Source organism: Salmo trutta, chromosome 16 (assembly GCF_901001165.1).
Source record: "Salmo trutta chromosome 16, fSalTru1.1, whole genome shotgun sequence".
NCBI classification, from domain to species: Eukaryota; Metazoa; Chordata; class Actinopteri; order Salmoniformes; family Salmonidae; genus Salmo; species Salmo trutta.
The window spans coordinates 26,689,449-26,706,585 of NC_042972.1; the positions used below are offsets into that span (position 1 = coordinate 26,689,449).

Genomic DNA, 17,137 nt, shown 5'->3' on the forward strand with positions numbered 1-17,137 from the left:
CACCAGGAATTCTCTTCAGGTATTCAACTTGAACGTCCGTCGTCACCCCTGAGATGACTCCTACTCTAAAGTTCAAAACAGAAAACTTCTGTTGTCCGGATTCTTTTGAGGCCCACTGCAAACTCCCACTGTTCTTAAGAAATACAATTAATCAAAATAAGACCACTCCTGGTCTCTCCTACAGACTCCACTTTTGCAGGCGCATACTTCCCCATTTGAGACACCTCAAACGGATTTCCCCACATACACATCCTTACTCAACATCCTTGCTCTTCCTGTCCTCCCCGCACCCTCTTCTGGATATTTTGTCAGTCATGCCTTCTTTTGGGGAGTCGAAGATATTCAAACCTGTCCCCCCCATTACTGTTGCTCTCTGTAGCAGCCTTTTCCCATGAAAAACTGCTGAGCTTTGGAGCAGAACTTGATACATTGTTGTTCTCTGGTTCGTGAATCAAGGGTTTGAAGTAGACAGAGATTGATGAGCATAGATACAGACAAAATGTTTATAGATCTTGTAGTGTCATACACATGAACAGTGTGCTTATTGTTTTTATTAGATTTACCTTATATTAGGTGAAACTAAATATGCATCCGCATCTTTTGGTTGCAATATGGTTTCGAGTGGTATGCTTGTTATAAATAAATTCAGATAATACACAATTTAAACATGTCTCCTAATGTCAAAAATGTATTACGGTAGGCCTATATAAATATGCGCCTGACAGACTGTCATTTTACAATGCACCATACTTACCATGTCAAGAAGTTAACTAAAGGGACACTAACACCACACAGAAAAATATCCCATACTATCTCCTTGAAAGTATCAATATACAGCCCCACAACAGGACATCTATACATTTTGGAAGAGCAAGGTACAGCTGGGCTGCATTGGCATATTTGGGAACCCACTTCTATTTTGTACACCAGTTGGTAGACTGAAATGTTTGCATGCCAAATAAAAGTTGGAGTGTGTGTGAGCTTCTTCTTTTGAGTCACATTATCCAGTGCATATCTTTCCAATTCATTCCACAAGACATATGCGTGACGTCTATTGTGTGTGTACATACACGTGTGATTGTAACCAAATGTGTGACATCAATTGAATGAATTAAGACATACAGCACAGTAAAAGTCAATGTCCTCCATGCTCTGAATCATTGATTCTCCACATGGTAACAATTGACCAGTTTGGATCATTCTTTCCCTTTCCGTCCCAAGAAAATGAGATGACAATTGTTGCTGTTCCATTAGACTTTCTCACCTGAGAGCAAATTAATAAATATAATAAAGTCTGGTTGCTGCTGCATGCTTTTGTTCCTCTGGTCAGGAGCTGGGGTAGTTTACTGAGAGCAGGACCATGTTGTGCAGCAGAAGAGATGTCTCTGATTCTAGAAAGCACAGAAAGAAGGAGACCCATAAGACAAGGATAGTGAGTACTATCTGAGATTCATGAGTGACAATTGGAAAATAAAGAATTAACATTCATGTCAAATTCAATCATTTTCACAGCTTGACAGGCCGTAGCCCCATCTGTGGAAGTATACACTTCTAAATATTAATGAAGCTATCATTACTACATAAAAAAAGTAATTAAAAAAATGACTCAGGTGTTTGTGTGATAAAGAAATTAAATGGCTACTTTCTGGTATATGCTACCTCAAAGCATTCAACACCATTGTAGCTATGCAATTATATAAAAAGGTATAATGACGGTCTTTTCATGAATCCCCAAGAACTGTGGAGTGTAATATCTGTAATTACTATATAATAACCACATTTACCATGCCATTTCTTTTGTAAATACCAGGGCCCAGTTTCCAAAAAGCATCTTAGACTTAAGTTCATCATTTGAATTTGAGCATCGTTAAATCCCCTGACCGTTTCCCCAAAACCATCGTACTCAAGTTACACTTAAACGCTTGTTAGTTACCGACTGCCTTATACCACTTGTAGAACAGCTAAGTGTGATGTTAAATGCTTTTTATGCCCTTCCCCGCCACTTCATAAACTGAAGGATTCCGCTAAACATAGAATAAAGCTGTTTCTCTCTCTGTGACCGCCGATAACTTGAGCGAAGTTGACTACAAATACAAAGTTGCCAATGTCTTTGAAATTATTACAAACAAGTAACAATTGTGAGAATGGCGCCGACAGATAGAAGCACAGCTGCACTAGTTCCTAGGTAACTTTGCAGTACTGTTTTTGTGTTATTGCTTACATTATCATCCCCAATTTGTGTGTTATTACATACAGCTGAGAAGAACTTTTGGATATCAGAGCGGTGGTAACTCACCAGCATTACAACCAGGAATACAACTTTCCCGAATCGGATACTTTGTTCGTAACCCCAGGGCAATTGAACTGATTCCAGAGGCTGATCCAAAACACCACCGGCGGAGAAGAGGTATTTGGAGTGGACTTCTAGTCCGACTCAGGAGGGGCGCAGACAACCCACCGCTTCCCGAGTACATTACTCGCCAATGTTCAGTCTCTGGATAATAAAGTTGATGAGCATTTCCTTCCAGAGAGACAGATTGTAACACTCTGTTTCAAAGAAACATGGCTCTCTCAGGATACACTATCTGAGCCTGTACAATCAGTTAGGTTCTCAGTTCATCGTGCAGACAGGAATAAGTATATCTCCGGGAAGAAGGGCAGGGGTGTATGTTTCATGATTAACCACTCATGGTGTGATTGTGATAACATACAGGAACTCAAGTCCTTTTGTTCACCCGACCTAGAATACCTCAAATGCCGAATGTATTACCACGTCGCTGACACCGACGTCTTGCTTCCGGACAAGCTTAATACCTTCTTTGCCCACTTTGAGGATAACACAGTGCCACCGACGCGGCCCTCTACCAAGGACTGTGGCCTCTCCTCCGTGGCCGACGTGAGTAAGACATTTAAGCGTGTCAACCCTCGCAAGGCTGCTGGCCATTGTGTTTACGGACATATTCAATCTCTCCCTATCCCAGTCTGCTGTCCCCACATGCTTCAAGATGTCTGTCCACCATTGTTCCTGTACCCAAGAAATCAAAGGTAACTGAACTAAATCACCCCGTAGCACTCACTTCTGTCATCATGAAGTGCTTTGAGACTAGTCATGGATCATATCACATCTACCTGACACCCCAGACCCACTTCAATTTGCTTACCGCCCCAATAGATCCACAGACGATGCAATTGCCATCGCACTGTACCCTGCCCAACCCATCTGGACAAGTGGAATATCTATGTAAGAATGCTGAGCTATAAATCAACACCATTGTACCCTCCAAGCTCATCATTAAGCTCGGGGCCCTGGGTCTGAACCCTGCCCTGTGCAACTAGGTCCTGGACTTCCTCATGGGCCATCCCCAGGTGGTGAAGGTAGGAAACACCTCAACTTCACTGATCCTCAACACAGGTGCCCCACAAGGGTGTGTGCTCAGCCCCCTCTTGTACTCCCTGTTCACCCATGACTGCGTGGCCACCAGTGTGGTGAAGGCACAACAGCGCCTCTTCAACCTCAGGAGGCTGAAGAAATTTGGCTTGGCACTTAAAACCCTTAAACTTTTACAGACGCACAATTGAGAGCATCCTGTCGAGCTGTATCGCCGCCTGGTACAGCAACTGCACCACCTGCAACCGCAGGGCTCTCCAGAGGGTGGTGCGGTCTGCCCAACACATCACCGGGGGCAAACTACCTGCCCTCTAGGACACCTACAGCACCCGATGTCACAGGAAGGCCCCCCAAAAAAATCAAGGACAACCACCCAAGCCACTGCCTGTTCACCCTGCTTTCATCCAGAAGGCGAGGCTATCAAAGCTGGGGCCGAGAGACTGAAAAACAGCTTCTATCTCAAGGCCATCAGACTGTTAAATAGCCATCAGTAGCACCTTAGAGGCTGCTGCCCTATATATAGACTTGAATTCACTGGCCACTTTAATAATATTTACATTTTGCATTAATCATCTCATATGTATATACTGTATCTTAGTCTATGCCGCTCTGACATTGCTCATCCAAATATTTATACATTCTTAATTCCATTCCTTTGGATTTGTGTGTATAGTTAGATATTACTGCACTGCTGGAGCTAGAAACACAAGCATTTCGCTACACCCACATCTGCTAAACACGTATGTGACCAATACAATTCGATAAAAAAATGCTTCAAATCAAAACTGCATTAAAAGATAAATAGGCTACATAGACCAATATATTTCAGTCATATTGAAATCAATTTAATATTCAGTCACTTGAGTTCTATTTTGCAAATTGTAGGCTACACTGTAAAAAAAAATTGAAGTGTGTAACAAAATGTGCGCAATGATGTGCCAAATCTGTGATATAGTACATTATTACAGGGTAAGCATAAAAATAAGCTGCCTCAATATTTGCAACCATATAAGTGGTCTCTCTCTAGGAGCTGATCCATCATTATTATTGTGGAATAATTGCAATGCTAAGGTTAGATTTTAATGGAGAAAGCTGGTCTGAGAGAAGCACCGTCTTTCGATCCTATCAGTAGTGACACATGCTCCAACGAACGTTCTTTCTACACAGTGTTTTGGGAAACGCATGTTACATCTTCGGCTGTTGTAGGAATGATGCATCATTAAAACCCTCGTAGGCCTAGGTTCCATCGCTATCGGGAAACCGGGCCCAGGAAATAGCATAATGCTGTATAGCAGGTGCACTGTGAAAGCCAGGATGTGCCATGATAAAAATAGAGTGTATAGAGCAAACTGGCATTGTGAACCAAGCTGTCATAAATATGACAGCAAGCAATCCCCGGTGTGTAAAACAGATCTGGGTTCAAATACTTTTTTAATAGGGATAGGGGGCAGTATTTTCATGTTCGGATGAAAAGCGAGCCCAGAGTAAACTGCCTGCTACTCGGGCCCAGAGTCAAATATTTGCATTTTATTAGTAGATTTGGATAGAAAACACTCTGAAGTTTCTAAAACTGTTTGAATGATGTCTGTGAGTATAACAGAACTCATATGGCAGGCAAAAACCTGATAAAAATCCAACCAGGAAGTGGGAAATCTGACGATTGTAGTTTTTTTTCCTAATCCCTATCGAAACTACAGGGTCTGTGGGGTCACATTGCACTTCCTAAGGCTTCCATTGGCTGTCAACAGCCTTTAGAAACTTGTTTCATCCGTCTACTGTTACTGGGCAGAGAATAGGAGCTCAGTCAATCAGTGGACTGCCTGGGACCAGTGAGTTGTTTACTGCGTGGGCACGTTTGGCGCGCCGCTCCTTTTTCTTCTGTAATAAATACGCTATTGTCCGGTTGGAATATTATCTACGTTTTATGTTAGAAAGACCCTAAGGATTGATTGTAAACATCATTTGACATGTTTCTAAGAACGGTAATGGAACTATTTGACTTGTTGTCTCGTTTTACGCTCACACGTTATGCCTTTGGATAGTGATCTGAACGCGCGAATAAAAGGAGGTATTTGGACATAAATATGGAGTATTTCGAACAAAAATAACATTTCTTGTGGAAGTGGGATTCCTGGGAGTGCATTCTGATGAAGATCAGCAAAGGGAAGATTTATAATACTAATTCTGATTTTAGTTGACTCCAGAACTTGGCGGGTAACTGTATAGCTTGCTTTGATGGCTGAGCTCTGTACTCAGAATATTGAAAAATGTGCTTTCGCCGTAAAGCTATTTTAAAATCTGACACAGCGGTTGCATTAAGGGGAAGTGTATCTATAATTATTTCAATAACTGTTGTAAAGTTTATCAACGTTTATGATGAGCATTTTTGTAAATTGATGTGCTCATTCACCGGACGTTTTGGGAGGCAAAACATTTTCTGAACATCACGCGCCAATGTAAAATGTTTTTTTTGGATATAAATATGAACTTTATCTAACAAAACATACATGTATTGTCTAACATTGAGTCCTGGGAGTGTCATCTGATTAAGATCGTCAAAGGTTAGTGATTAATTTTAGCTGTATTTCTGGTTTTTGTGATGCCTCTCCTTGCTTGGAAAATGGCTGTGGTTTTTCTTGTGAAGTTGATGTCCTAACATAATCTAATGTTTTGCTTTCGCCGTGGTTGGATTAAGGAGAATCTTATCTTTGAAATGGTGTATAATAGTTGTATGTTTGAGAAAATTGAATTCTGAGATTTTTGCTGTTTTGTATTTCGGGCCAAAGCTATTACATTGGCTGTTGACTAGGGGTTCCGCTAGCAGAACTCCTGTCCATAACAGGTTTTTTAAGTCTTTCAAATATATTTGAGTGATTGCTTTAGCCCACCTTGAGTGCCACGGGAGGGGTTTGCATTTTAGCGACAATTCTATTGGTTCCATCGTGCCAGGCAAGCTCAATTGAAAACACAAAATATATGAAATTATTTAAAATAGTATTTGAACCCAAGTCTGCCTGTAAGTAAAACGTGTCAGACCTGTGAGCTGGGTAGACAGCTGAAGCCACTGGAGGATCCACTCTCGACACTGGCTAGTGGTGAGGCTACTGGGATTAAGACCCCGCAGATAGCAGGCCTGGGGAAGTGGAGGGAGGAAGAGAAGCAGTGTATCACGCTTAAGATAAAACATTTCCCTTGTAAATGTGTAATTCTGACTTACCAAAGATGATAATGTATGTTTATTTTTTGTGCCATAAACCATACACTGGAGCATCAGCTAGCAGTTCCAACTGCTCTCTTTTTTAGAATATAGTGCTACACCTGAGTTGTAGGTTTGCTTACTGCATCGGACACATCTACTGAATACAAATTCTGCTTTGGGTAAAGGCATAAGGTATTGGTATTGACTTTATTTAGATCTATAAATGGCAGTCTTGAGATGGGATTATATGGAGGGGTTGTGGGGAACCTGACCTCTCTAATCTCTGCGTCAGTGAGTTGGCCCTGTCCCAGTGTGGCTAGAGCCTGATCCAAGTAAAGCAGGTCCAGGGCTTTGGCCCTCAGCCGTCGCCGGAGCAGGAACCCAGGGAGCCAGGGGTTCAGCAAGAGGTGGGAGCACAGCAGCCTCTGAGAGGGAACAATGGAATTAGAAGAGGATAAGAAAGAATATAGGAAGGGGGAAAGAAATGGGAAGAGTAAGCATGGGGAAAAATAAAGATCAGGAAAGAAAGGGAAGTGTAGAGAGGAATAAATGGAGAGAAAGAATGAGAAAGACACCTGTCAGATGAATCACCCATGTGAACTGAATCCCCAAACAAATCAAAAAGAGTTCAAATAACCTGAAGCAGATTGTGAAACCCAAGACCAAACACAGATGAAACAAAACTATTTTTATACAGGGATGACCCTCACCCTGCTAATATGCTCTCTCCAAGTTTCTTATAAAACACAATTGCATAACGATATGAAATGCAATGCTCTTTACAAGCAGAGGCCCACTCTGAAAAACACCAAAAATCCTTACCATGTGAACAGAGTCCATGCCTGTTAATCCCAGTGGTTGTCCGGAAAACACGCCTCTCACTGCACTGATGTCTTTCACACTGGGGTGAGACCCACTCTGCACCTGCATAACAAACATTTTAAATCACCCCTCCCATTCTGCAGATACACACCAACTGGACCAGGCAGGACAGGTTCAACTGCATTCTCCACACAAAAAACACCCACTTAAAGTCTTGTTCTCTTTCATAACACAAAAGGCCTCAACCAATCGCTGGTGTGGGAAGTTATCACACTGTATTATTAGCATGATATGGGTGTGGACCTTTCCCTTTAGCCATTAACACAATTTCTCACTGATCATCTATGTAATGATAATTAGTAAACACAGAACTGTATAGCTGGGATAACCCTTAGATGATCTGTAATATTTACATACAATGACAGTCTGGTTATGCATTTCAAAATTGTGATGAATCATTACCTACAGTATAGGCCTAGAATAAAATAAATGCACGGCAACTGTTTGAAATGTCCGTGTTCAATTAACAAACATACTCAGAGTTTAAAGAGCTAAATGATTAACCTTGCTGATAAGAGTAAGCAGATGGCTGCGGAGGGTCCACTCTTTGATGTGAGGTATTGACCAGGCCACACCCTTCAGGATGTTCTCACGGTGTCGGCATCTCTGCTCGTGGTACAACCTCTGGAAGTCCTGCTGCTGCTGCGGAGTCCACAGGTGACGAATCAGCAGTTGCCTAGGGAACAGGCACCTACCGAGGAGAGGTCACACATATCAGATTAGAGGTTGGAGGTAACCCATCATTCATTTAATACCCCCCCCCCCAAAAAAAAGGCATTTTGGAAGCATGCACGACTCCCCTAAAATGTATTTGCACTCTTTTCAATCAGTCTCTTAAAACTGTTAGCAAATGATATTCTCAATATCAGGTTGGTTGATTCACAACAACAACTCACATAAGAGTGAAAACCAAAATGATGGCAAAAGGCGGGATAGATATTATCACCAGGGGAATGGCTTTTATCATGTCTTTGCGAAACTGCAAGAAAAAGAGAGAGAGGTACAGACAGAAAGAAACCATTACATTTGAATATTTTATCAAGTTCTCTGCTGTAGAGTTTATGACAGTCATAAACTGCCTCTATGATACAGTCGTATGAAAAGGTTTGGGCACCCCTCTGAGGATGCCTAATAATTTACTCTGTCGTCACAGAAAATGATCACAGTGGCATGCCATTCATTTTCTAATAAAAGCTGAGTACTGGGGTATTGTCCAGACAAAGATTTTTAGTGTAGCAATATTAAGTTGTATGAAATTAAATCAGATGTGAAAAATAGGCTATGCAAAAATTTGGGCACCCTTGTCATTCTGTTGATTTGAATACCTGTAACTACTCAGAACACATAATTGGTTTGGTGAGCTCATTAAGCCTTGAACTTCATAGACAAGTGCATCCAATCATGAGAAAAGGTATTTAAAGTGGCCAATTGCAAGTTGTTGTTCTCTTTGACTCTCCTCTGAAGAGTGGCAACATGGGGGCCTCAAAACAACTCTCAAATGACCTGAAAACAAAGATTGTTCAACATTATGGTTTAGAGGAAGGCTACAAAAAGCTATCGCAGAGATGTAAGCTGTCAGGTCCACTGTGAGGAACATAGTGAGGAAATGGAAGACCACAGGCACAGTTCTTGTTAAGGCCAGAAGTGGCAGGCCAAGTAAAATATCAGAGAAGCAAAGGCAAAGGATGGTGAGAACGGTCAAAAACAGCCCACAGACCACCTCCAAAGACCTACAACATCTTGCTGCAGATGGTGTCACTGTGCATCGTTCAACAGAAGCTGTATGGGAGAGTGATGCGGAAGAAGCCTTTTCTGCACACACGCCACAAACAGAGTCGCTTGAGGTATGCAAACGCACATTTTGACAAGCCAGCTTCATTTTGGAATAAGGTGCTGTGGACTGATGAAACAAAGATTGAGTTATTTGGTCATAACAAGGGACGTTATGCATGGCGGCAAAAGAACACAGCATTCCAAGAAAAACACTTGCTACCCACAGTAAAATTTGGTGGGGGTTCCATCATGCTGTGTGGCTGTGTGGCCACTGCCGGTACTGGGACTCTTGTTAAAGTTGAGGGTCGCATGGATTCCACTCAATATCAGCAGATTCTTGGGAATAATGTTGAAGAATCAGTCACAAAGTTGAAGTTACGCCGGGGCTGGATATTTCAACAAGACAACGACACAAAACACTGCTCAAAATCTACCCGGGCATTTATGCAGAGGAACAAGTACAATGTCCTGGAATGGCCATCCCAGTCCCCAGACCTGAATATCATTGAGAATCTGTACAATGTCCTGGAATGGCCATCCCAGTCCCCAGACCTGAATATCATTGAGAATCTGTACAATGTCCTGGAATGGCCATCCCAGTCCCCAGACCTGAATATCATTGAGAATCTGTACAATGTCCTGGAATGGCCATCCCAGTCCCCAGACCTGAATATCATTGAGAATCTGTGGGATGATTTGAAGCGGGCTATCCATGCTCGGCAACCATCAAACCTAACTGAACTGGAGATGTTTTGTAAGGAGGAATGGTCCAAAATACCTTCATCCTGACACTCAGAGGCTATAGGAAGCGTCTAGAGGCTGTTATCTTAGAGGCTTAGAGGCTCTACTAAATATTAATGTGATTTTTCTATTGGGGTGCCCAAATTTATGCACCTGTCTAATTTTGTTTTGATGCATATTGCACATTCTGTTAATCCAATAAACCTCATTTCACTACTGAAATATTACTGTGTCCATCAGTTATTTGATAGATCAAAATGAAATTGCTGATCCAAACACCCAATTATTTATAAATGGAAATCATGGAAATTGTATAGGGGTGCCCAAACCTTTTCATACGACTGTATGTGCATCCCAAATGGCACCGTATTTCCTATAGTGAACTACTTTTGACTAGAGGCCCTAGTCAAAAGTAGTGCACTATGTAGGGGATACAGTGCTACAAAAGTAGTGCACTATTTGGGACACAAAGTTGTGTCTACTGCACAAAATGCATGGCTGCCAGGGTGGAACTGCAAAGTGTGACTCACTGACCAGAATGATGGTCTCCATCTCACGGTAGGGCAGCTCTTTGAGTGAAACATCTTGAGTGAGCATTTTCATCCTTATCCTCTTCGTTTCCCTCACATCGTGTACCATGAGCCGAAATCCTGAACACAAAAACACATTGCAAAAATGCTTCATGGTATTGCCTCAAAGAAAAACACAAATACACTTTGGGCAGCACAATCTAGCAGGAAAGGCGCCATCCAATTCCAACAGGAAAATGTTACAGCTGTAGACTGTCTATGGAGAAGCTGCACTGAGGTAGCTAAGAAGTAGCTTGGTTGTTGCGTAGGGTTGCTTGCAACCTATGCATGTAAGTAATAATACATTATTTCTTGGGTGTGCTAAGCCTGTTTTTGAGGGGGCTTCAGCACCGTCAAACCCCTCCCTGGAGCTGCCCATGAGAAGTTGTCAGCTAGGCATTAGAGGGTGTTGTTTTGGTTAGGGGGTACTTACCTTTCACAAAGGTGGTATAAAGGATGTAGAGGCGGGGGAATCGATGTTCAAGGAATTTCTCATACTTCTCACTGGCTCTCTGAAATATGCCTAGTCTGCCCTGAGATAACGAGTAGTGCCTGCAAGATAATACACTGTACAAGAGAGAGGGATATCCGATTTAGAGAGACAAATTACATTAAAAATACCTTGTGACATTGTGTTTTTGATAGTCTCTCCCCACATCATCCCAGTGTTCATAAAACAATTTGGTTCTGGGTTTCAAGATGATGTTTTTGTATATATCCCATGTGATGTTTTGTAGTTGTATGAGGACAGGGAAGAGTTTAGTTTGGGACACCTATGCCTATAGGGTTTCAGTGGAAATGGAATAGATTTCTGTTGACAATAGACTGCTTAACCTCTGGATGCTGCATAATGTGCTAGCCTGCAGGAGGATTGCAGGCTTACTTTCAATCCCTAGACACTGATTTAACCCACAAATGTATCCTAAAATCAGGGAAAGAATTAACACTTTGGATGTGGTTATATGTTGTGAAATATGATGGCTTTGCTGACTGACAGTGGTCTTTGCTCTTTCACGTGCACCTGCCGCAGGGAAAAATAACGAACTATAACAGGAAGGCAAATGTATTTGGTTACATTGTCACCGTTTAAGCAGTGCTGTTCTCAGGCATATATTGGCATAACTGTCCGTTCTGCTTGTTAGTCACTGATAGTCACTCAATTAGCCCATGTCAGCTGACATTGTATAGATAGATGGCTAGACTAACTTACATAGCAATCGATTTTGTTTAGTCACTTTAAAATCACATATCATAATAACATGGCAAAACGTGTAGAAAGCAGGAAATTAGCTTTACATTTTTTTCTCGTCATCCCATGGCAAAATGTGTAGAATTGCAGGAAATTTGCTTTAAAACCGCAAAATGTTCACTATGCTCCATGGGAAAATGTGTAGAATTGTAGAAAATGTTTTCCAATTTTTTTTTTATCGCTTACCAAAATGGTCTCCACTAGCTTCTTTAGGCATAAAGTCAGATTTCATACACAAAAACTAAATGAGCACATAAAACAATATATTATTTTTGGTCTTAATACGGTTAGGCTTAGCCATACGGTTAGCATTGTGGTTAAGGTTAGGTTTAAAATCTAACTTTAATTAGATATAAAAGACCTGAGTTTATGCCTTTGTGGCTATAGAAGCTAACGTTAGTACCGACCACCTGAAACTGCCCTGCGTTTAAGACGAGAAGGCTGCATGTCAATGCTGTTAGCGACATTGTTTATTTCGCGTGCTTGCAACATTAGAATGATCACTGTTAGCCCTAGCTGGAAGGACTAGAGAGAATAACCAACGACAATGATCGACAAAGCATTTCGAGTAGGCTGGCTACTCTCCATTTTCCAGAGACATTCGAGTTATTCAGTACCTTAGTCTTGAGTAGGCTAATATTGGAGTGTATGTCGACACGGTTGCGATCCCTTGAAATGGATAACTGCATCGTATTATCGTTGTAACACAGCATTGGACCCCTCTCTTGCACAGCGCCATGGTGTTTTTTACACTGCAGGGTGAGTCAATGAGGGGGTTCGATTAATCCCGCCCGGGCGCCCGTATAGGCGTGTTTTGTATCGGCTGAATGTTGATTGCATTCGATTTAGAACCGGGCTGCCTCCCGGTCGACTCAAAAGTAAAGTATTTACGCGCGTGTTGTAATTAGTAGGATTATGTGTTTCGCCATTCAAAAGTGATTGTCTTCACTGGGAAGGCTTTAATTCAATTCAAGGTGCTTTATTGGCATGGGAAACATGTTAACATTGCCAAAGCAAGGGAAGTAGATAATATACAAAAGTGAAACAAACAATACAAATGAACAGTGAACATTACAGTCTCAGAAGTTCCAAAAGAATAAAGACATTTCAAATGTCATATTATGTATATATACAGTGTTGTAATGATGTGCAAATGGTTAAAGTACAAAAGGGAAAATGAATAACATAAATATGGGTTGTATTTACAATGGTGTTTGTTCTTCACTGGTTGACCTTTTCTTGTAGCAACAGGTCACACATCCTGCTGCTGTGATGGCACACTGGTATTTCACCCATTAGATATGGGAGTTTATCAAAATCTGGGTTGTTTTCAAATTCTTTGGATCTGTGTAATCTGAGGGAAATATATGTCTCTAATATGGTCATACATTTGGCAGGAGGTTAGGAAGTGCAGCTCAGTTTCCACCTCATTTTGTGGGCAGTGTGCACATAGCCTGTCTTCTATTGAGAGCCAGGTCTGCCTATGGCGGCCTTTCTCAATAGCAAGGATATGCTCACTGAGTCTGTACATAGTCAAAGCTTTTCTTAAGTTTGGGTCAGTCACAGTGATCAGGTATTCTGCCACTGTGTACTCTCTGTTTAGGGCCAAATAGCATTATAGTTTGCTCAGTTTTTTGTTAATTCTTTCCAATGTGTCAAGTAATTATCTTTTTGTTTTCTCATGATTTGGTTGGGTCTAATTGTGTTGCTGTCCTGGGGCTCTGTGGGGTCTGTTTGTGTTTGTGAACAGAGCCCCAGGACCAGCTTGTTTAGGGCTTTTCTCCAGATTCATCTCTCTGTAGGTGATGGCTTTGTTATGGAAGGTTTGGGAATCTCTTCCTTTTAGGTGGTTGTAGAATTTAACGGCTCTTTTCAGGATTTTGCTAATTAGCGGGTATCGGCCTAATTCTGCTCTGCATGCATTATTTGGTGTTTAACGTTGTACACAGAGGATATTTTTGCAGAATTCTGCATGCAGAGTCTCAATTTGGGGCGGCAGGGTAGCCTAGTGGTTAGAGCGTTGGACTAGCAACCGAAAGGTTGCAAGTTTGAATCCCCGAGCTGACAAGGTAAAACTCTGTCGTTCTGCCCCTGAACAAGGCAGTTAACCCACTGTTCCTAGGCCGTCGTTGAAAATAAGTATTTGTCCTTAACTGACTTGCCTAGTTAAATAAAGGTTTGTCCCATTTTGTGAATTCTTGGTTGGTGAGCGGATCCCAGACCTCACAACCATTACATTCATTTAGCAGACGCTCTTATCCAGAGCAACTTAAATGCATACATTTCATACATTTTTTTAAATTTATTTTTTATACTGGTCCCCCATGGGAATCGAACCCACAACCCTGGCGCTGCAAACACCATGCTCTACCAACTGAGCCACACGGGACCATGAAGGGCAATGAATTCTATAACTGATTCAACTATTTTTTAGCCAAATCCTAATTGGTATGTCAAATTTTATGTTCCTTTTGATGGCATAGAAGGCCCTTCTTGCCTTGTCTCAGCTCGTTCACAGCTTTATGGAAGTTACATGTGGCGCTGATGTTTAGGCCAAGGTATGTATAGTTTTTTGTGTTATCTAGGGCAACGGTGTCAAGATGGAATTTGTATTTGGGGTCCTGGCAACTGGACCTTTTTTGGAACACCCTTATTTTAGTCTTACTGAGATTTACTGTCAGGGCCCAGATCTGACAGAATCTGTGCAGAAGACCTAGGTGCTGCTGTAGGCCCTCCTTGGTTGGGGACAGAAGCACCAGATCAGCAAACAGTAGACATTTGACTTCAGATTCCAGTAGGGTGAGGCTGGGTGCTGCAGACTGTTCTAGTGCCCTCGCCAATTTGCTGATATATATGTTGAAGAGGGTGGGACTTAAGCTGCATCCCTGTCTCACTCCACGGCCCTGTGGGAAGAAATGTGTGTTTTTTGCCCATTTTTTTTGCCCATTGAGTCAAAGGCTGTTTTGAAATCAACAAAGCATGAGAAGACTTTGCCTTTGTTTTGGTTGGTTTGTTTGTCAATTAGGGTGTGTAGGGTGATAATATGGTAAAAAGCCAATTTGACATTTGCTCAGTACATTGTTTTCACTGAGGAAATGTACAAGTCTGCTGTTAACGATAATGCAGAGGATTTCCCCAAAGTCGCTGTTGACGCATATCCCACGGTAGTTATTGGTGTCAAATTTGGCTCCACTTTTGTGGATTGGTGTCAAGAGCGTCGTAAGGATTGGACCAAGGCGCAGCGGGTAAAGTGCTCATCTTCTTAATTTATGACCGAGTACTGTTCCCCGCTTTCGCCCGATGATGACGAGATGGGCATATGCCCGGTGCCCCGCGGCTCAGCATAATCGAATCAGCACATTGAAACCGCGGTCGCCACTCGCCACTCGCCCGTCGCCGTGCGTGAAAGTAAAAGCGACCCATAGAGATGTATGGCAACGGTGATCTGTCCCATAATGGCTTCTGTAACCGGAAGGGCAGCGCCATTGAGGCCATATACATTTTTAAATAGTCCATTTTCTTCTTCTACTACTATTATGATGTAATATCATGCTATCTCAGCATGTTGGCCACGTTTGTCTAAATATTAAACTGAATGAATTTGTAGGGACACTAAATAGCCAGCAGATGGCAATCTTGTACATCACATCAGGCTGAGCTGCTGCCACTAGTTACCACAGCCACAAAGTCATAATTATGGCTAAACCCCGCCCATTTCTACAATTTATCTTTTTAATATCTGGTTTTAACCCTAACCTTATCCATAACCGTAAACACACTGCTAACCTTATGCCTAACCCTAAACTTAAATTACATTTTTGTTGTCATACATTTTTACGACACAGACAATTTTGACTTTGTGGCTCTGGTAACTAGTGACAACCACTGAGTAGGGCAGTCTGTCAAACGAGTTGGCCGAGATGTTGCCCACTGATGCGCTCTAGACTAGTTATTATTGGTGAAGACCTTGTGGTCAGAATAAGTCATTCTAAATACAAGTTCAGAGTGAAGAATTAATGTAACTTATAATGTAGGATATTCAGTTGGTACCTGACACTGCTTTAATAAAATTATATACAGGAGAATTTGCACCACAAGATGAGGGTGAGGTGAGACACTAGCTATAAGTGAGATACTTGCCTATAGCCTATAGCTGATGCAACAGTACAATGCTGGCTTTAGCATGCAGTTGATCTAAACTAGACACTGGTGGAGGACCTGGTTCAGAGAGCGTGTCCCCTGAATGAGCCGCAGTGCGTCCAGGGGACAGCCTGTCCCTCGAGTTTATCGGCCATGCGATATCTCTATCTTGGATCTATATTGGTCCCTGACTGAGCATCGCAGGGGAAGATTTGTAGTGGCTAGTTCCGAGAAAGTCCTAGGACCTAGTGGGTATCTCATGATGTGGTTGGAAAAGTTACAATATGTACACACTAAGCTCTCCCAGGCAACATCTGCTCTATTTTAATATTGTAGAGAAAACGAGGCAGTGTGTATTTTGAGGATATTACCTGGTTTTTGATCATCATCTATAACTTCACCATTTTTTCTTCAGTCTATGGTTTTTGACTGTCATTGATATGTTACAACTGAAGTACTAACTCTTTTAGTGCAAACTGTAAATGGACAAATGCAAATGCTATGAATAAAGTATCAAGTGATTTTTGGAAATGGATGTATGTTTGCAAAGATATTTGCAAATGAATAAATTTGAAAATGACCTAACCTTGACAGTTCTAGCATCAAGCATCAATTATGCCAGTCAAATGGAAGATGATCATTGAATGAAGATACAGATCTTAATTTCTCCTGCAACAGGGTGATGAAATTAAGATCTTACATCTGCAAAGGCCCAACAACATGTTTTGTATAGGCTTTGTGCACTGGAGTTCCCCACAGGCCTTTTTGACGACCAACCGCTAGTGGTGTTGCCATTTAAATGTGGTAGTGATTACCAAGCACAGAGAGCGCTAATCCACAGAGGGTCCTTGCCGCCAACACACACTCTGTCACTTCTAAGTGGCATTATTGATTCCATGTGATGAAGCTCTATTTTTAAACCCAGGACAAGGCTAATATTGGAAACATTGTTATGATACCCACCCATCCCCGAGCCCCGGACTTTTATCCCTTTGCCACTCCTCCTTCCTCCCCATCGTCTGCGAAGATAAAATGTGAGTTACATTACCTTTACATTACTGACTACAATTTTGGACACAAGGAGATGCAGCCGAGCTCTAGTTTGTATCCAAGGTACATGTGCCACCTGCTGATTGTTATTTTCAAGCTGAACTGTTAAAAGTTAGTTGAGAAAATATTCAGCAACTCTTGGTAGG

General features: G+C 41.8%; 1 protein-coding gene across 1 annotated transcript; it reads right to left on the reverse strand.

The window, feature by feature from the left end:
* Positions 1-491: 491 nt before the first annotated feature.
* On the reverse strand, positions 492-12,581 carry LOC115150424 (LETM1 domain-containing protein 1). The gene is made up of 9 exons (XM_029693703.1): positions 12,419-12,581; positions 10,986-11,119; positions 10,518-10,633; positions 8,366-8,448; positions 7,974-8,160; positions 7,410-7,511; positions 6,860-7,012; positions 6,425-6,521; positions 492-1,391 (listed from the first exon to the last, which is right to left on the reverse strand). The coding sequence occupies exons 1-9, from the start codon at positions 12,538-12,540 to the stop codon at positions 1,327-1,329; spliced, it is 1,059 nt and encodes a 352-aa protein (XP_029549563.1). The 5' UTR covers positions 12,541-12,581; the 3' UTR covers positions 492-1,326.
* Positions 12,582-17,137: the final 4,556 nt, after the last annotated feature.

What these genes read in the sequence shown, in the direction of transcription:
- LOC115150424 (XM_029693703.1), bottom strand. Translation starts at nt 12,540, where the DNA reads ATGGCGCTGTGCAAGAGAGGGGTCCAATGCTGTGTTACAACGATAATA. An exon ending in TTAGCCTACTCAAGACTAAG is followed by an intron (nt 11,120 to 12,418) that starts GTACTGAATAAC and finishes TCTCTTGTACAG; the next exon opens with TGTATTATCTTGCAGGCACT. An exon ending in TGCTTACTCTTATCAGCAAG is followed by an intron (nt 7,512 to 7,973) that starts GTTAATCATTTA and finishes TTTGTTATGCAG; the next exon opens with GTGCAGAGTGGGTCTCACCC.